The sequence below is a fragment of the Leptonychotes weddellii genome, chromosome 7 (genome assembly GCF_054177405.1).
Source record: "Leptonychotes weddellii isolate Sample4059 chromosome 7, ASM5417740v2, whole genome shotgun sequence".
NCBI classification, from domain to species: domain Eukaryota; kingdom Metazoa; phylum Chordata; class Mammalia; order Carnivora; family Phocidae; genus Leptonychotes; species Leptonychotes weddellii.
The window spans coordinates 75,759,838-75,781,171 of NC_138375.1; the positions used below are offsets into that span (position 1 = coordinate 75,759,838).

At 38.4% G+C, this 21,334-nt stretch overlaps 1 protein-coding gene and 1 long non-coding RNA gene across 5 annotated transcripts in view; both read left to right on the plus strand.

Moving 5' to 3' along the window:
- Positions 1-21,121, plus strand: part of ARB2A (ARB2 cotranscriptional regulator A) — a 388,449-nt gene extending 367,328 nt beyond the window's left edge. For all 4 annotated transcript variants that reach the window (XM_081826573.1, XM_081826568.1, XM_081826571.1 and 1 more), the window contains one exon: positions 19,307-21,121. In XM_081826573.1, the coding sequence (XP_081682699.1) occupies positions 19,307-19,449 (143 nt within the window). In that variant the 3' untranslated portion in view covers positions 19,450-21,121. The remainder of the gene's footprint in view (positions 1-19,306) is intronic.
- LOC145722650 (uncharacterized) lies at positions 4,381-8,587 on the plus strand. Its single transcript, XR_014147054.1, has 2 exons — positions 4,381-6,426; positions 6,693-8,587. It is a non-coding gene; the product is annotated as an uncharacterized LOC145722650 (long non-coding RNA).
- Positions 21,122-21,334: the final 213 nt, after the last annotated feature.

Below are 21,334 nucleotides of genomic sequence, written 5' to 3' on the forward strand. Positions count from 1 at the left end.
GACTGTCACTATATAGATTAAGAAATATAAAGATTCTTATTTTTTCCCCTTGTGAAAATCTAAAATAGTTTTAATCCACAAGTTTTAATTTGCCTTGTAAGATTATTCCAGTCACTTTTAGGAGAAATTTTTCAAAGTGAAGAGTTACCAGTACTTCATAATGATACATCTTATTTGTCTTATTTTATAATTTGATAATTTTTAAGTACATAATATTCTTTTTAAATATGCAATTATGAGCTAATATGACTGTCCACGATGCTGTCTGAACTATGAGAAAAGAATTTTTTAAGTCCAGAGTTAGGAATATTAACACTCACTTTTAATGAAATTATTTTTTCTAGAACTGCTTTCTTTAATTATAACTTTAATTTGTAAGATAGTCACTTTTCTGGGGCGCCTGGGTGGCTCAGTCGGTTAAGCGACTGCCTTCGGCTCAGGTCATGATCCTGGAGTCCCGGGATCGAGTCCCGCATCGGGCTCCCTGCTCGTCGGGGAGTCTGCTTCTCCCTCTGACCCTCCCCCCTCTCATGTGCTCTCTCTCTTTCGTTCTCTCTCTCGCAAATAAATAAATAAAATCTTAAAAAAAAAAAAAAGATAGTCACTTTTCTGAATAAGTTGGATATTTTCTCTGTGGTCATAAAACTTCAACTGTTATATTTAGGTCCAGTGTAAATCTGAAATAAAGCAGGAAGTATTATCAGTTATAAAGTCAGTACAGTGTTTTGACTTGCATATGTAAAATACAAGTTTAAATTTTAAGCAAAAATCATTCCCAAAATTTCAAAAAATGTTCTCTACTAATTATTGTAGATACTACATTTCAGTGTCTTGTGCATTGTATCATCCCAGATTCTTAACATTTTCATTATTTCACCTTTAAAGATGAGAATCTAGATTTTTACAATTCAGCGTATTTCACTGAGGCCATATTGCCCTTCATCCTTTTGGGGGCTCTTTCCTGTGAGGAAGAGAAGTGAGTTATATGAGTGAAAATGTTGCTTTCTGTTACAAATTTCTTTCACAACATTCTGAAAATGTTGTAAGTCTACAACAAGCTTTTTGCACTATGTTGGAAAAAATTATTCTTGTTAAAAATACTGCTCTGGAGTGGTTGCATAGAAACCTCATGTTTAGGAAATGACCTATTGATTGGTTGTCTAAAGTTAGAAGAACTGACCTTGAGGCTTTTTCTCCAATAGGTTTGCATTTATGGTTTATGAAAGATTGCTATCCGTAGTCATCTGGGAGCAAATGCTCATCTTCCCTCAGTCAAGACACATTCAAGGTGCTTTTTTAGCAAAAAAGATAATGATATGGATATAAAGAAAGAACAGATACACAGATTTCTTCAAAGTCCTGGGCTGACCTATGACCCATACTGACCTACCTGTTTCCATACCATAGCACTTTGGCGTGGGTCATCATTTCATTTGGTGACATGGCTCCTATGCTAACTTCTCTGTTTAACACCCACCGTTTTAAAATCTAACCAGCAAAACAGAGCTTACAGCAGGTTTTCATCTGGCTTTAAACGATTAAATTCATGAGGTAATGAGGAAAGGAGAAGAGAGTTGACGGAAATTAAATAGAAAAATGCATTAAATGTTTGCATTCTTTTTTGCCTGTGGTATACTGGTTACCTACTGGTAAGAAAACTGTTTTCCAGTTTGGGCTATTCTTTTGCTGAAGCATCCATATGTTCCAGTTTTATCTCCCTCTGGTCAACAGAGGGTAATTGTGAATGTTCCTGAACCCTTTACAGGATTCAGTCTGTATTGTGATATATAGAGGATATTTATTCTGTGAAGTTAGGTGAATCATTTAGTATTCAAACCCATTCTTTGATCTAGTTGAGCTTACTAGCTCAGGAAAAGAATATGAATATGGAAAAAAAAAATCTTGAACACACCAAAATGTCTTCTAAAAGTCTACATTGGCATATCAAAGATAGCGATCATTTTCCCACTTAACTTACCAAAACAAGAAGTCAACACAGTAGGGCTCATTACTTTAAGAAAGAAGTAAGGGATCCCCTGCCTTAAACAGAAACCATGTATTGGCTTATACCCTAGTAGCCCTGTATTGTAGTTTAATAGTCTGGCATTTGGACTCCACTCTTTCAACAAATATTTATGCAGAAGCTTTTAGGTGTCAGGCATGGCCCTAGGCAATCGAATAAAGGGTGAACAAAACAAAGTCCCTAGTTCTTATTTACTAGCATTGAGACCTTTAGCAAGCTCCATAACCTCTTCAGACTTCAGTTTTTTCATCAGCAAAATGAGGGCAACACCACCTGCTTTGCAAAAATTATTCTCAGGTTTACATGAATTAGTATGATAAAGTGCTTAGTGCCATGCCAGGAACACAGGAAATACTCAGTTAGTTTGAATTTTTACTTCTTTTTTTTTTTTTTAAGATTTTATTTATGTATTTGAGAGACAGTGAGCAGGGGGGAGAGGGAGAGTGAATCTGAAGCAGACTCCATTGCTGAGCTCAGAGCCGGAGGTGGGTCTCGATGCCACAACCAGGAGATCATGACCTGAGCCGAAACCAAGAGTCGGATGCTTAACCGACTGCGCCGCCCAGGCGCTCCTTAACTTTTATTTCTTAATGATGATGATAATTACTAGGAATACATATTACAACCATACTACAACTTTAAACCTACTAGCTTAAAATTGAATTTTTTAAAATTCTCCACATTCTATGGGCTATTTTTTTTTAAGTACTAGGCCCAGCATGGGGCTTGAACTCATGACCCTGAGATCAAGACTGGCATATTCCACCAACTGAGCCAGCCAGGGCACCCCTCTATGGGCTATTTATTAGTGATGATTTGTGGCTGCAGTAATACCTAAGCTGAAAGTTTTTACAGACATGCTATCCAATACAGGACCTTTATAATTACTTATTCATCTATTGAAATGAAGTCAGAATTTTTTTTTTTTTTGAGCAAATCTTGGCCCTTCCTCCCCACAAGCACTCCCTTAGCCCCCATTTTTTATAGAGGAATCATCTATTCGGGCACATATCCTAGTTAGGCTTTATAACCTCTGGAGTAGATATTAAAGCATATTGATGACCCCAAAATAACAAAAATAATGTCATCCAAGTTCAGCCAGAGAATGTAACCTCAGCAACAATTCTGTTGCTCAAATCTTATTGGGCAAAAATACAAATAATACAACTATCTAAAAAATCATAAGAGTTATATAAAGGAGATACTGTCCATCCATTCCTTTAGACATGATTAATTTTTCTCTTGAACAAGCCAGAGTATTACAGACTATCAGGTCACCTGAAACACATTATTTGGATGTCCTCTGAGTGACTTCTCCCAAGTTGCTCTGTAGTGTCATAGCATAAGTCTGCACTAAGGACACAAGTATAAAAAACAGCTGTTCTTCACACCTGGTTTGCTTTTATTACCTAGGTACAGTGCATCGTGATCAGTTGTATAACCTTCTTTGTATTGGTTAATAAGAAGTGCAGTCAAATTTTGGTCATCATCCATCAATTGTACAGGTCTTTGTATTAATCAACATTATGTATTAATCTCACCTTATCCCTGCCTTTATCCTATTTCTCTAACTCCTTTTATTCTTCACTCCTTTTTCCACTATCCTACTATAATATATATATATAAGTCATCTCAGATGCTTTTTTCAATAACAGATATGGATAAGTAACTCTTAAACAAACAAGCAAAAGTAACTCTGCTACTATTTTCTTATATAATGATATTATTAAAATTTTTCACTGTTAAATCACTGTAAAGGTGTATAACTTTTAGCCCCCCTTTATACAATTTGTAAATATATTTTTCTAGTAAATGGGTTATAGCATTCTTTATTAATGGGAATCCTAAGGTACTTTTGTCTTGATAATGTAGGTTTTCCTTCATTTGCAACTTCTTTTAGGCAAGTTTACCACAGTCTTCATTTTTCTTCTAATGGATATAAATTGTTGACCCAGAAGCATTGAAATCTGACTAACTGAAGAAGACATCTTATTTTCATTTTTTTTAAAGATTTTATTTATTTGACAGAGGGAGACACAGCGAGAGAGGGAACACAAGCAGAGGGAGTGGGAGAGGGAGAAGCAGGCTTCCCGCTGAGCAGGGAGCCCGATACGGGGCTCGATCCCAGGACCCTGGGATCATGACCTGAGCCGAAGGCAGACGCTTAACGACTGAGCCGCCCAGGCGCCCCAAGACATCTTATTTTCAATAATCAACATCTTTCTTTTTTACTGTGCAGATTAATCCTCCACCTTAACTAACCTTGTAAGTGGATTCATGGGCTTTCCCATCAGTATGACTTTTTAAATTTTGTCTGTGGAATAGAAATAAAATAATAGATTCTATCCACCTAGTAGTGATACCCAAAGGATATATTTGAGATTCTTTGGGAAATAATGCCTATCCATTGCTACTTTAACAAGATCCAAGTAATAATTCTCACCCTGATTTTAAAATACTTGGGGGATGGGGTGCCTAGCTGACTCAGTCGATTAAGTGCCCAACTCTTGATTTTGGCTCAGGACATGATCTCAGGGTCCTAGAATCAAGCCCCATATTGGCTCAGTGTGGAGTCTGCTTAGGATTCTCTCTCTTCTGCTCTCTCTGCCCCTCCCCCTACTCAGACTCTCTCTATATAAAATAATAAATAAAATATTTAAATAATAAAATACTTGGGGGAGGACTTTTTAATTATATTTATGATTAAATTAAAATTAAATTTGTAATGTTATTTAGAGCCAGAATACAAAACAAAGAAGGGGGAATAATACGTATTTGCCAAATTCTGTAACACATGTAAAATATACTTTCCATCCATTACAGCATCTCAAACCTCAATTAAAAGTTTTTACAAACCTAGGGGCGACTGGGTGGCTCATTCAGTTAAGTGTCCAACTCTTGATTTCAGCTCAGGTCATGATCTCAGGGTCAAGATCAAGTCCCAAGTCGGGCTCTGCACTGGGCGTGGAGCCTGCTTAAGATTCTCTCTCTCCTTCTCCCCCTCCTCTCTCTCTTTCTCTTTTAGAGAAAGAGAGAGAGAAAGAATGAGAGAGAAAGAAAGAGAGAAAGAGAAAGAACAAAAGAAAGAAAGAAAGGAAGGAAGGAAGAAAAAGGAAGGAAGGAAGGAAGAAAGAAAGGAAGGAAAGGAAGGAAGGAAGGAAGGAAGGAAGGAAGAAAGAAAGAAAGGAAGGAAGAAAGAAGGAAAAAGAAAGGAAAGTTTGAAAAAGAGAGTTCTTACAAACCCAGAAGTAAATTTAATTCCCGAGAAGAAGTTCCTTGAACAATAATGAAAGATTTCAGTCTAGAAATCTTCTGGACAGTTGCACAGAAATCTATATGGGAAGCCCAATTAGAGTTTTGAAATTTTTTTAGGATAAAGTTCAGTATAAATGCAATAAGGATTACAATTCTAAATAATTTTCATAACTCTTTCTAGTAATTGTTTAGCCATATCTGGTTCTGTTCAATCTTTATTGTAAATCAGTCCCTAGGGGAACTTAATGTTAATTTGAGTGCTCATGAATTTTCCCTATCCTGATAATCTGAAATATCATGTGGTATTTAGTATTCAGTCCTGTGTAATATGTTTCGATGTCATTTTCTAAACTAGTCCATAAGTAGGAATTTGCTATGTTTACATATTTGTGAATACATGTATTTAATTAAAAATGAGTGCATCTTTATCTTAATGGAAGATGTTATTCTTTATGTATTAATGCTGTTGTGTCAGTAAGTTCAGGATCCTTTAAAGATTCTTGCCATGTACAAGGCAGTTGCATCCTGGGATTTTTTTTTTTTTTTCTTAAGATATTCAGAGAGGAAATCTTTGGGGAAGAGAACTGGTAAGGAAATTAAAGTATTACCAGACAGCGTGAAGGCAACTCTAGACTTGGAGGCTGAAGGTAACAAAAATAGTCTATTTCTACATTACTAACAAGGATGAAAAGAAATCACATTGTTAGGAGCATAACTGACACTCCAGAAGCTGTCAGTGTCTGTTATAAGGTTACAGAAAACTTTCATGACCAACAGTCAGCAACTAGATGACATTACCTGACAGAGCTAGGTCTTTTGTAAGTCTAACATCAAGAAATCAATCAAAATAAAAAATGTGGTCATTTCATGCCAGTTTTGTTTTATTTATAATAATTAGCTTCATGTGATATCATATTCTTCTCAATAATTAGTGGTGTAAATACATTTGAGGCTATTTTTTAAAAGTTTTCCTTAATTTATAACTGGAGGAAATAAAAGCTGTAAGAATTAGAAAAAAAACTGAAGTTTTTCACATATGATTATTTATGTAGAAAATTCAAAGTCTGTAGATAAATCTTTTGGATGAAATGTATAATTTAGTGGGACGCCTGGGTGGCTCAGTTGTTAAGCATCTACCTTTGGCTCAGGTCATGATCCCAGGGTCCTGGGATCGAGTCCCGCACCGGGCTCCTTGCTCAGCAGGGAGCCTGCTTTTCCCTCTGCTTGCCGCTCCCTCCACCTGTGCTCTCTCTCTCTCTGACAAATAAATAAATCTTTAAAAAAAATAAAATAAAATTACATAACATTGAAATGTATAATTTAGCAAGGTTGCTGGGTACAGAATCATTATACAAAAGTCAATTGTCGGGGCGCCTGGGTGGCTCAGTCAGTTAAGTGGCTGCCTTCGGCTCAGGTCGTGATCCCAGGGTCCTGGGATCGAGCCCCGCGTCGGGCTCCCTGCTCAGCGGGGAGCCTGCTTCTCCCTTTCCCTCTGCCTGCCTATCTGCCTACTTGTGCTCTCTATCTCTCTGTCAACAAAAATAAATAAAATCTTAAAAAAAAACTTTAAAAAAATAAAATAAAAAAGTCCATTGTCTTTCTATATTCCAATGACAAGTAGTTAAAGATCCATTTATAGTAGTGTCACCAAATATGCCGTACTAAAAAATAAAGCTAAGAAATACGTCATGTTTGAAGTTTCACTCAACATAGTAAAGATGTTCTTTCTCTCCAAATTGCTGTGCAGGTTTAACATAATTCCTGTCAAAAGCCCAGCAAGATGTTTTCGTAGATACAAACTTCTAGAGTCCCCAAGACCACTGTCACTTCTGATACCAATGTAAGCGCGTGTCCCTGAGACTGCCTTCAGGTTTGAGCGTTTGCCAGAAGTACTCACAGAAGTCACTGAAAGCTGTTAGTGTCACAGCGACAGCCTGGTATAGCAAAAGGGTAAAATTAAAATCGGTCGAGGAAGAGACATGTAAGGCACAGTGTAGGAAAGTTCCAAGGATGAGTTTCCAGTGGTCCTCTTCAAGTCAAGTCACAAACAGTGCTGTCTTCTTTCAGCAACAATGTGTGAGAATACACATGGAGTATTGCAAATCAGGGAAGCTCACCTAAACCTTGGTGTCCAAGTTTTTCCTGGAACTCAGTTACATTGACATGGTTGACCATCTGGTGGTACAATGACTCTGGAAAATAGCGTGGCAGTTTCTTTAAAAACTAAGCATGTAACTAATATTTAGCCAGCAGTTGCACTCTTGGGCATTTATCCCAGAAAAATGAAGATTATCTCACACAAAAATTTGTACATGAATGTTTTTAGCAGCTTTATTCATAATAGCCAAAAAACTGGAAACAACCCAGATGTCCTTCAACAGGTGAATGGTTAAACAAACTGTAGTACATCCATACCATGGAATACTACTCAGCAATAAAAAGGAACAAGCTATTGATGCAAAACAATCTGGATAAATCTCCAAAGAACTAAGATGAATAAAAAAGCCAATGCCAAGGTGTTACATACTGTATAATTCCATTTATATAACTTCCTTGAAATGACAAAATTATAGAAATGGAGAACAGATTAGTGGTTGCCGGGGTGAGGGAGGGGCTGGAAGAGAAGTGAGCATGGCTATAAAAGGGTACATGAGTTATATTTATGGTGATGGCAATGTTCTGTATCTTAGAGCACTGTTGTATTATAATATGGTTTTACAAGATATTACTATTGAGGAAAAGTATAAAAGGGACACAGGGTGAATCTGTTATTTCTTATAAGTCCTTATGAATCTACAATTATCTCAAAATAAAAAGTGTACTTATTAGCTTAATTAAAAATGAAGTTCAAATTCTCTATGGAGAAAATGATAAAGCCTTATTAAGAAGCATTAAAGATGATCTAAATAAGTGACAAAATATGTAATGTTCATTGATTGGAACACTCGGTATTGTAAATATATCAGTTCTCCCCAAATTGGCCTATAGGCTTTAGTATAATTCAAAATAATTTAAGTAACTTGGGCAATCTATTATGACTACTTTACTATCTCCTCCTGACTCTCTGCTTTCTTGCTCCTTTTGTTGGCTGCGAGACAAACATGTCTGCTTTTGAAAGCCTGACAAAGCAATACAAATGAAGGTGTGGTTACAAAAATTCATATAGTAGTTTATCTACGTATTCAGAATACCAGTAGCACTTTGCTTTCTAAATTCACAAGTTTTTACTGCCATGATCTTCTGTATGCCTCCTTTTCCCTAATTTCAAAATGGGAATTATCATTAAAATAATGCAAAAACCACAGAAAAGGCTTATGATTCCATGCTTTATTATATTTTAATAGCATTTAATAAGCATCAGTTTTCTGGTGAATTCTGTTCCAGCCAGTTGTTTATATAACAAACATCTATTAATCCTCAACCATGATTTCTGGAATAAAATGTTTTGAAGCATTACCCTCCACCAAAGGATCTGGAGATAAAGCAAGGTATTTTTCATACATGAAATAACTAGTTAAGCAAAACAGGTATATGACAGTAGAGTATACACTAAATACAAAATACTGAAACATAAAGAAAGGGGGTAGCTACTATGGGGTAAAGCTAACCAAAGACAGCTTATTAGAGGAAGTAAATATTGAACTGGATCTTAAAGCAATCAGACATACATCTTCTGAAATTTTTTACTATTCCAGTGTTTTACTGATTTGTAAATATTGACTATATTAGGGCAAAATGTCTGTGTGCCTCTGGCCTATCACAACCTCTCTTAACTTTAGATTTCTTACCTGGAAATGAAACTGTTGAATAAAATTTTACCCAGGGTCCTTTCCACATCTTTACTCTTTTATATTTGGTATGTTTCTATCTGCATCTAAATTTAGACCAAGCCAACTACATCTTGGGAATACAAGCTCTCGAACAATTACAGTAAAGTTTTCTAGAGTTCTCAGTTCTGACACTTATCTAAACCTCTTTTGATGCTAGCAAATTGTATTTACTAGATAAGCACAACATTTTATCTAAAGAGATCTGGAAGATACTTTGAGTATTTGTCAGTGCTTATCAACTAGTGGCTAATGGACTGCGGATCATCACCTCGTCAGTTTTTTGAAGAGAGCAAGAAAAACATTCTACTTCCCTCAGCTTTTAGTTATAGCATATCCAACTGTCATTATATTCCAATTTTAGACGAATTTATTTCTTAACTCCAAAAGCTAATATACACTTCAATGTAAGGTGTATTTATCAATCTGCATTCAAAATGAATAAAGTTTGACCCCTGCCTCTTCAAAACTTCAAAACCAGAAATGATAATTTCTTCTCTGGCTGAACTTCAGAATCACAGATGTCCAGTACCTGAGATTTTGAAAAGGTTTTAAAAATGTCAATTGAGCAGGTCCTGGGAGGATAGGGGATACTTACAGAAGAATTGAGAAATAAACTCAGAAAAGAAGTCTGGAACCAGAGAATGAAGAGCTTTAAACCATATTAAGGAATTTCTACTTGATTTAATAGATTATGGAGAGCTATTGGATATTTTTGAACAGAGAAAGAGGCATGTGACACAAATGATACTTTAGAATTTTTCATCTGGTAGCAAGTGAGGTACAAAATAGAGGAGGAGAGGTTGAAGGCAATGAAATGAGTTAGGCGGAAGTTTCAAGATTCTAAATGATAGGTCATTAAATCTAGAGTGATAACAGAGGGATTAGAAAAGGAGACGGAGATTGGAAAAACTTTGCTAAGGTGTAATTGTTGGGATTTGGTAACTGCATCAGGAGACCACAAGCAAGGGAGGAGAAAAATCAAAGATGGCTGAGAGGCTTTGAGCTGCAGTAGTTAAGAGAATGTTGTGTCCATTCATAGAAATGAAGAACTCTGTGGAGAGTAAGCCCAGCAGTCTCCTCTGGACTGCTTGCAGAAATGGAATGCTGTGACGGCATATTCGCCTTCCCAGTACCTTCCCACCACATACAACAGTGCTTCTAAGGGCTGAGAAAGCAGGGTTATCAGCATAAATCACAGGAGCAAAATTGTTAGGAAACCGTTTTTCCTAGTTCAACTCCATTTTGTATCCAGTTCTTGGAAATACTATTTTATTAGTCTCTTTCAACTCTTACTGCATATTACTATTACTATATCATTAATTTATTTATGTGAACTATCAGTAAGTGGATTTTATATTCCAAAGAGTGTGCCCCAGAGAACGCTCTAGAGGTGGGTGGAGTTGATAAATGCAATCAGGACAAATGTAGTCCTTCATTCTAACTCCCCATAATCCATCCACCATTCACATACCAACCTGTCTTCTTTTTTAAAACACAAGTCACATTTAATTCTCCTCTGCTCAGAACTCTGCAGACAGCTCTTTCACTGCACTTGGAATAATAGCCAAACCCTTCACTATGGCCTCCGATACCTCCTGTGACTTGGAGGCTGCCCACCTCTGAATCATCTTCTACCACTTCTCCTGACCCACAGTGCTCCAGTCACTTTAGCGTTTCAGTTCCTCAACTGTGACAAGCTCTTTTCCTCCTCAGAGCCTCTGCTCCTGCTCCTCCAGAACTCTGCCGACTGCACTCTGCCCCCAGACCTTTGTCTGCCTTGCCCTTCATGTCTCAGGTCAGAAGTCTTCACCTCGTCTACATTGATGACCGTCTCTCCTCGTCCCACCACATCTTCTTTCCTCTTTCTCTTCACATCCCCTTGCTGTGTTTTCTTCACAGTGTTCTGACTCTCCGAAATTATCATGTTCGCTGGTTTACTTGTTTATTGTCTGTCATCTGCACTAGCAATATGCTACAAGAGTGGTGCGTTTATTTATCTTGCTCACCACTGCATCCTCAGCCCCAAGAAATAGTGCCTGGCATATAATAAATACATGTATGAATGTATGAATTAATCAATCACAGAACCTCTGGAAAAACTATCTGCCCACAAAATATATCATTTAGAGTAGACTCCACGTTTGAGAAAGGAGGACCACAAAAGATTTGGATATTTGAACTAGTAAATGGTTTGGTTTGGTTTAGTTTGGTTTTGAAGTAAGGAAAGTATTTTGCAGTTCATTCTCTCTCTCCCTCCCTCCCTCCCCACTCCCCAGCTCCTCACCTTCCCCTGATACATGCAGAGTCAAACTAGCAGCCCTAAGTCATTGATATCTATCTAGTAACAGACAGAGAAGCCAGGAGAAAGGAAAGCCTGACAAGATACCTGTCAGGTTGTACCAGCCCTGTTGGGCAGAGCACTGTTTTAAAATGGAGTCCAGTAAAGTTCTTTGCTGATGATTGTGTTGGGAATAATAGAATTAGGAATCTGTACTTATGGAAATGACTATATTTTTGGTTCTTTGCATTCCCTTGTTCAGGGCTCTATCCTCTTACAATTCCTTAGTAAAATTCCTTTGGAAAATGACAAAGAGAAACTGGAAAAAGGGAGCGTTTGCCCAAACCTAGGTTCAGATTTTAAAGGGAAACAGTATCCCTGGAGGTCAGGCCTTGCGGCAACAGTAGGAGTGTTACATGAGACAAGAATTCAAACCAAAGAAAGCACTTCTACACCGGCTGTCTGGGTTTGATAGGCAATTGAAGCAATAAAAATGTATCCATTTTTTATTGGTTAAGCGGTTGATTAGAGAGAGAGGTCTTCTAGGTTTAATATCAGAGACCCACAGCTACTGCAGGCTGTCTACTCTGCCTAAGAGTAAGTTTGCTGCCTAGAGTTGTTTCCTGGGTCCTGAGATGCCCTGTGCCGTACCCAGCCCCCACCTCACCCCCAACTCTCCTTCCATAGATGAGAAATCTAGAAAAGAAGGTGAAGGAAAAGACAGGATGCCCAGAAGCTGCATGTGACCCAAAAGTTTCTAACACTGAGTTTATGTCTTTGTTTCAGCCTGTCTCTTATTTCTGGTTAAGCTTGACAACTTGCCTTCAGGTCTCAACACAATTTCAGCTTTAACCGTATTGCATTTTCCATGCAATGCAAAGAGATTTGCCTACTTCTTACACAATTTAACAAGGCAATGCAACATGTTTACTAAGCTGCTCTTGGCATTTCCCTCACACGGTCCCAATGAACAGCTCACTCCACTCCACTTACTACTCACAGCAGTGGCTGAGTCTCACACTTTCGCCTTCTAACTTGGGAGAGTCTCCATTAGGAGCTCTTCTCTGTTCAAATATTGGTAAGTTGTGGGGGGTGGGTGGTTAATGATGTTCTTCTTAGAAGCTCTAGAATTCATTTTAAAATGAATTTTAGTAGTTACATTTTATTTCTTTTTAGAAGGCACATTATTTTTCAGTGCTCTGGTATTTCTCTAATTCTTTATAACTCTCTAAAAATAACTGCTGGTGAGCTCATAAATTCATTAGTTAATCCCAGTGGGACTCAATAATGCATATTACAGACCTCTTGATTTTTATAAATTAGATTTTCTCAAGAATTCCCTTACCTGTTATTATCAACATAGCTATATTGACAGGGTCTTCATTACTTCCTAATTGCCCATATTTCTTTTTCTTGTTAAAGATCAATTTTTAAAATCAAACCTTGTCATTTTGAAGGTATCATAGACATGTTATCTTGTTAATATTAATGTTTCATATCTTTCTAGGTTTTTTTTTCTTTCCCCCTTTATCTTAGGAAACAAAATTTATTCATTACCTCTTGCTTTAAAAAAAAAAAAAAAAACCGGGCGCCTGGGTGGCTGTCGTTAAACGTCTGCCTTCGGCTCAGGTCATGATCCCAGGGTCCTGGGATCGAGCCCCGCATCGGGCTCCCTGCTCAGCAGGAAGCCTGCTTCTCGCTCTCCCACTCCCCCTGCTTGTGTTCCTGCTCTTGCTATCTCTCTCTCTGTCAAATAAATAAAAATAAAATCTTTAAAAAAAAAACAAAAACCCTTTTTGGTGGGGGAGGGATTGGGGAATGTCAGTGAGAGAGTAGGGGCACTTGCTAGTTTCCCAGGCCCCAAAACAAAGACATAAAAATTATATTTTGTATTCAAAAGTGACTCTGTCAACAGTTATATTCCCTATTAAACCAGACTGTAAAATGTAAATTATGCAGAGATTGTTGAAATTATTCCATGACCTTTTGGTCTAGGACCATGTAAAATAAGGTGACTAGCAATAATTAGAATAGCAAATAGCTGACCAAGAAATTCTTCTAAATTATCTCTTTGGTGAGAACTTAAGACTGCCCATCATTATACTAGTAAACCTCATCTCTGGCAAATTTGATGTGCGTGTGGTGTGTGTGTCCGCACATGTATACGTCTGTGTGTGCAATATCACTTGAAGAATGATTATTTGCTTTCCCAGACATTCCTTCACTTTATTAAAAGATTCATTGAAGAGGTAAATAACCCACTTCTTCCTTTAAAGAAATTCTATTTACGGAAATTCTATTTACATATAAGTTTTTAAGACATCTACTGCATAAAATGAGGTACAGCTTCAGACTAGTCTACATCTGCCAAAGTAAACATCAGGATTTTGGCTGCTAACTCACTAGCATATTTTGGCATAGTTTTTGCCCAAAAAAATGTAAGCACTAAGATCAAGTGAAGAGGAGTGTGGACAAGGCAGAATTGTAAGAAACACTTGGATTGAAGTCATCACAGGAAGAAGTAAAGGAAATAGACAAGACAGAAGATACAGCAATGTTTTCTTCTCTCTTACCCTATTCTTTGAGCGTTCCACTCTCAGTGCTATTTCCAACCATTTTTGTTTAATTTCTAAATGCTATTATATAAATGTAGCCTCCCTCTTTCTCAGTTCCATTACAAGACACTTTTTAAAAATATATAGTCTTTGGGGAAAACAAATGACACATTTTAGCAATTTGATCATTCTCATATGATTTACAGTCTCATACTTCATACTTTAAGTTTCTAATCCTTTTGACCATTTGTGCTATCTCTACCACTTTGAAATTTGCTACAATTCATTTTTTTAAAACAAGAATAGGTAAAGGATAAATATTCAGTGTAGTATTTTATGGAGGATCCCCTGTCCCCTGCCTTTTGGTTATTTCACAGTGAATAACATCATTGACAAACAATATTTATGGAAGAAACATTAAGAGAAATAAAAGGCATTTTCTACTCTGCATAGGATAAAAGAGATAGAGTCGGGTTCAGATTATAGGGAAAATTAATCTCTAATATAATAAAAAAAGAATTAACTATTCATTTTTATTTAAGCTGACACTTGGATCATCTAAATATCTCCCCTAAAACAAATATTATGTAGTGCTTTTACTATCTTGAAATGAATTCTAAAGATAACATGATCCACCTACTTTAAGATAGCTAAATTATTATAATGCTCTAGTTAACATATAGAAGGAATAAAAGAAAAGTAGCTCATAATAAAAAATAATATGCATATCAATATTATAAGTGCTCTAGAAAATCTACATAAGAAGGCATAATACAGTAGTCAGATACTTAGTTCTGTACATAAAATTACCGCGGATTCAACAGCTACAAATGCAGGGTAATGTGGGTGTTCTTATCAGTGACTCAAGTTTCATGAGCAGTGATGCCATCAGTGATGAGATTTTTCTCATATGGTAAATCACTCTTGGAAATTATATAAACCACTGTTGCTTATTAATATTCTGAACAACATAAAGTACAAAATCCCATCAATTTACATGGTGTCGGATTCCTAGAAAATTCTGTATATGTTAAAATGATGCCAAAAGTACTTTGAGAGTATTGGTTAAACACATCTACATTCTAAGCCCATATAATTATAAACAGGGTTTTCAACGACATGAACAGCTGGTGGAACATTTGAAAACCATGGCGGGGTGTGGGGGAGGGGGGCTACATGCCTCAGTCAGTGAAGCATCTTCCTTTGGCTCAGGTCATGATTCCAGGGTCCTGGGATCGAGCCCCGTGTGGAGCTCCCTGTTCAGTGGGGAGTCAGCTTCTCCCTCTCCTTCTGCCCCTCCCCACCATGTTCATGTGCTCTCAAATAAATAAAATCTTGGAAGGAAGGAAAGAAAGAAAGAAAAAGAAAAAGAAAAAAGAAAAAGAAAGAAAGAAAGGAAAGAAAGAAAACCATGTGGGATGCAAAACAATTCTTCATTGTGCTCTACTGCCCTGCAAATTGCAGGATTTCCAGCTTCCCTGGCCTTCTTCCTCTAAATGCCAATAGTTCTTACCAATCATCTTGACCACCAAAAATATCCCTACAAATTTCCAGAATGCCCCAGGGGCCACTACCATGCCCGTTTAGAATCACTTATTGAGACTGAACAAAGACACTTTTTTGTAATGAAGCACTGAGACCCTGTACTTTTTATTTTGATACTGAATTGATTCTATGGAGTAGGAAACTGAATTTGCCCCAAAGGTGAATTATCCAGAAAGAACAAACCTGCCAATCCAAGAAGATACAAAAATCTTTCCCTGTGAACATGGCGGGTATTTAATATGGGAAACCCTTTACTCCCTATACTGTGGGAACCTCTCTAGATTAGGGGTCTGAAAAGTGGAAACAAGTTCATAGTCCCTAAAAAGAGGAGCTTTTGATTTTGGGTAAAGTTGTGCTAGAGGAAAAACTAGGAATCATGTTTATATCCTTCAAATAACATGGTTATGTTATTTTGAAATGATTTTCCATATACCTACACATTACAGTTTCTCAATATATGGCTGCTTTTTTTATTGGCCTATATTTTCCACTTTTATATCATTTTATGAATAGATAGTGTAATGGTCTAATGTTTCTGTCCTGATGGAATAATTTTTCCTAAAGTGGTGTATTTTTTAACTACTAGAAAGCTGCTCTCAAAAGTTTCCATTCTCTAAGCTTTGCTATGGGTAGATATTCATATTAATTTGTAAATTTTTTCATTGAACTTTGGCTCTGACTTTTCAAAAATGGTCTCCAGACATGTTCTTGAAATGTATATATGCAGCCCCAGGTGGATATGCAATTACCTAACTTCCAACTGCTATTTTAATAAAATTATTAAAAACCTACTTTGAAAATTTTTGAAAAGAAAGCGATTTTTGTATAAAATATTCACTTTACTACTCCTTAGTTTAGGGAGAATTCTCCCACCCCCACTCAGTTCTCTATAGTTCAGTTTCTAACCCACTTTGCTTATTACCTTTACTCCCAGCAGTTTCCCTTCCTCTGACAGAGCACACATTCTCATTATTTATACTCTTAAATTGCAGGGGTAAATGTTGAGAGCCAGTGCAGGTACTCAGTTATCTCAGGGACTTTGGTCTTTTCAGCCCGGGACTAATCAAGCAGAGAGTAATCATAAGCTAAAACTAAAAAGCCTTTGTAGTGATTTTATCACCAGGGAAATTTGTTCATCCTTCAGAAAGATTGTCACCAGGAAAGAAAAAATAAAGAAGTTAAAATTGCTTCAGACCATTGACTCCTTAGGTCCCCCTAGATTCCTAGATTGAATTGGTTTTCAAGAGGTGGGAGGAATTATGAGAAGAATTCCCTGAGAAAGCTTACAAATTGATCATAGCCTTGGTAACACTAGTAAGTGTAAGTGTGATCACTATGGAGGAAATGCCAAATGAGTCTGGAAGCATGGGAAATGAGAAGGAAAAGAAGACAATTAACACCTTTTTTTTTTTCTTTCTTTCTTTCTTTCTTTTCTTATTGTTTTTGGGGATGGGTGTTGCCATGTAGTATGCATCTGAGAATAGTCTTTCAAAAAGAAGAAATACAATTGATTTTAAAGTATCTTATCATGGGGCACCTGGGTGGCTTAGTTGGTTAAGCGACTGCCTTCGGCTCAGGTCATGATCCTGGAGTCCTGGAATCGAGCCCCACATCGGGCTCCTGGCTCAGCGGGGAGCCTGCTTCTCCCTCTGACCCTCTCCCCTCTCACGCTGTTTCTCTCTTGCTCGCTCTCTATTAAGTAAATAAAATCTTTTAAAAAAATTTAAAGTATTTTATCATAAGTGCAGTTAGTTATTATTGAAATGAAACTAGATTTGCAAGCACCATAGAAATTGGAACAGGAATTTCATAAACCTATCCAGAAACTGGGCCCCTTTCAAATATACCCAAAGTAGGTTTGTCTGAGCCTATCTAGAACTGCTTACTTGGGTTTGGAGAATATAAATGCCTCCAAATTCAAAAGAATTTTTTTAGATTGTCGTATGAATAAATCAGTGGAAAAATAATAACAAATACCTGGATGTTACATATATTTTAAAGAACTTGAAAGTTTGCACACCTATTGATGCGGGCAGGCATGTAATTTTTTTATTCCCCAGAATTCTAAGAAGACCTCAAAATCAAGGCAAGGCACTTTAGAATTTGCCAGGATAAAACTACACTCCTCTCTCTCTCCCATTGAGTAACATTGAAATTTGCCCAAAATGAGTAAGCTGATAAAGAAATGACCTCATTTTTTAATCTGAATACGGTAGTGTTGGAGGATATTTCTCAAGGATATGACTTCAGTACTGGATCATAGTTTCCAATGCAGGTTCATAAGGCCAAATTGCAGAGAAGAGGATAGAGAGCATCCTTGTGAGGGCACCTGTAAAGAGAGGGGTTCTCTAGTAGGGCCAGCTCCCACATCTAAGTCCCATGCACAGACTGTAGCTTTCTGCTCTCTGGTCGACTGCAGCCATAGCATCCTTATTGTTGTAACTCCCAGATTGTGATACTGTCACAAAACTGTTGCTAGGCAACAAATGTGGTTACCAGGTCTCAGCGAATAGCTGAAGGGGAAAGCAAAGTGTTGCACCATTGTAGAGTAACCATAGCAATGACCTACTATTACAGACTAAAGAATTATCATTAACAATGTTAAAGTATCAGACAGAGGCCCTGAATCCCAAGACTTCCAGGCAGTATCTCTCTGCATAATTGAGTGATCTAGGAAAAGATTTCAGCTGTTTCAAAGCTATTCACTCATTATTTCTATGGCAGAGTCTTCGTTATTATTTTTATTTTTTAATTAAAAAATTGTTATGAAGAGACTGGTAAAATAGTATGTTATCACAAGGAGTCAAAAGCGATTAATATCCTCATCTGTTCTTATGACTACATCACTGTTATTTTTTTTGCCTGTGTTAAACTGAAGGGAGGTTTGACTTGAAAAACACTGTACATCAGTATCAAATTTAGCCACAGAAAGAAGCTGTAGTAAAATAAAATAACCCTGTAAAGTGACAAACTAAACCTGTATTTTCTAAAGTTCAATTCCTCCTGACAAAATAAGAGGCCTAAATGCTCTTTTTGTAGTCACTGCTTTGAAACACTTTTTTTAGCTTTTCTAAAACTGTCCCCTAAAATCTTTAAAAATGTAGCCTCCTAGGACACTTCTGGGCACAGTCTCTTTTTTAATCTGAACCTTCATGAAGCATCCCATATAATTTGGTCGCGGTGACCTCGCTGAGACAAATGATGTCTAACAGCACAGCTTCCGAGAGAGGCAAGAAAAATCCGATTTGTTTTATTCTCTTGGGAAGCGAGAAACGTGGGTGCTCCGGGGTGGGTGAAGAAGCCGGATTCCGCGCGCAGGGGAAACCAATCCCCGCGCGCGCGGGGAGCCGGGGGAAGTGGGTGGTTTCGAGGCGGGAGAGGGAGTGGCCCTTCCCTCCGAGCGCCTCGATTGGCCCGGAGGGGCTGAGGCCCCGGGGCCGCCTGGCCGCGCCTCGGGCAAGCCGCGGGGGGCGTCCCAGCCGCGTCCTCGCGTCAGGGGCGGGAAGGGAGCTCGGGCGGAAGGCGGCGGAGGTCTCCGGACGGCCGCCCCGGGCGCCGCGGGCGGAGATGCGCGGGGAGCGGACGTGGACAGCCCTCGGCCCTGGGAGCAGAGTGAACCCTCGGGCACAGGTGTGGCCTGGAGAGGCCGCGCCCGGGGTCTGGAGACGCGCGCCGGCGGGGGAGCGGGCGCCCGAGCGCGGGCCGAACGCGGAGGACGCGGGCTCCGAGGGCGGGGCTCGGGCTCCAGGGGCGGAAGACGGGCGGCCTGCCTTGGCACCGAGCGAGGCCACCTCGTAACCGAATCTGTGTTTTTTTGCAGGCACCGACCGTCACGAGCTAACTTCCTGGAAGAGCTTCCCGTCTATTTTCAAGTTCTTTACCGAAGCCTCTGAGGCAAAGACCAGTTCCCTCAAGCCGGCTCTGACGCGGCGCTCCCACAGAATAAAGCACGAAGAGCTGTAAGAGGAGGACGAGCGAGACGGGGGAGGGGAAGCCAAGGCACCACACTCGAGCATGCATCCACACGTCTCCTAACTGCTTGTCGGCGAGCAGACTCCCAGCCCCTCATTAGATTGTTTTCTTCCTAGAGCACAGGGTCGTGATATATACATCTAAATAGCGTTTTGCATTATTTCTAGATGAGTGCAACTGTCAAAGCAATATGGGTTCACTGGTCGTGCTTCCCGCGGGCTGAGCTCGGGCTTCGCGCTGCCCGTCAGCGCGCAGATTAAGGCTGACAGCGCCCTGCTCGGCGCGGCCGGCGCGCCTCTAATTGCCCTGACGGAGCCCGCGCCGGCGCTGCGGGGCGAGCGGCGTCTGCGCGGTCCTACCGCCCGCTGCAGCGCAGCCGCCTCTGGCACCCGCCCCCGGCCCCCCTCAATCATGTCCAGGTTTTTTCTCCGAACAGAAGCAAACTTTTATTCTAGATTTCAAACTTCCATTTTAGGTAGGTTTTCCTCTAAGAGCCTCTTACGCATTTTTTTTTTAAAGGAAGTTCCCCCCCAACCTCCCCAGAAAAGCCAAATTTTTAAATGCAGAACGTGAATGCCGTGATGTGCTATGTCGTCCTGGGAGTGCAAATTGTTCTCTAACAATCTATTTTCGATTCGAGACCAGAAGAAAAACTTTGCGTGAAAATCTATGAAGTACCGATGACACATTACCGCTGAAAATCCTTGCCATTTTGAATACGAGATTTTACACAAGTCTCGAATTTCAGAAGATCGTTTAAACCAAAACGTAATGATGAGCAAATCTTTTAAGTTGTGAAAGGTCCCGTTTTCAATGGAATTTCCAACTTTATCATTAGAATTGACTTTACTTTTTAAATGTATAATGTGTATTGAGTGGCATTGTAATTTAGATCACACACTTGTTTTGCTTTTAAAATCCTAATGTGCAGAAAGTTTGTTGTTGTTGTTGTTGATAATCCTAACTAGCATGATCTATTCTGAGCTTTCATGGAGTTAGACCTTGTTAGGGATAGTATTTATTGTCATTAGGAAAATGAACCTGTGTGCTGTTCTACCTTTTCCTTCTGAAAGGCTTAAGTGGAGCTAAAATGATTCTTCTAGGTTTCTGTTCCGAAAGAAAGGGAAAGAAAGACCTGGTGTGAAAGATTTTCTCCTCTCAATACAATGGCATAATTTTTAGTAGTCCACTTCCTCTGTAGGGTTTTGCCCTACGGTTTCAACAATTACTTTAATCCAGCTAATATCTGGCCAACACTGTGAAATATAAGAGGTAAAATAAGTTAAGATTTTGCTGACTTTTAAATTCAAATATTAAATCTTAACATCAATTTTTAATTACTTGAATTTAATTACCTAGTAAAGTTCTGTTTGTAGCAGATGATGGTCTGAATTTAATATTTTTTCATCCTTTTTTAAAGTATATGCAACAACATGCCTGCCTTATTTGAGGACGTGATAAAATGTACCCAAAATGACTTAGAACTGTCTGACTCCTCAGAAAAATAACTTAAAATAACCACCTCATGGATGAGATGTTTTTATATTATGAACCGATTTCAGCAAGTTTTAAAACTGATAATATCTGTGTTTGGTATGTAAGTACAATAATTTGTTCTTACAGTTTTAATGATGGCAAATTAAAGTGATCTTTTTTCAGTGGTCATATGTACGTATCTTTTGATATTATCTTAGCAGAAACAACACAGGAAAAAAATCAAAACGTCATTTTATCCACACCTGGATAACTTAATATGTGTAACCCCAACAATGTCAAGCATGTTGGTCTGCAGTCTTTTCTGTTTTAGAAGTAATGGTGAACTGTATGCAATAATGGGACCTTCCTTTGAGAGGATCTGAAAATTGATGTGGATTGA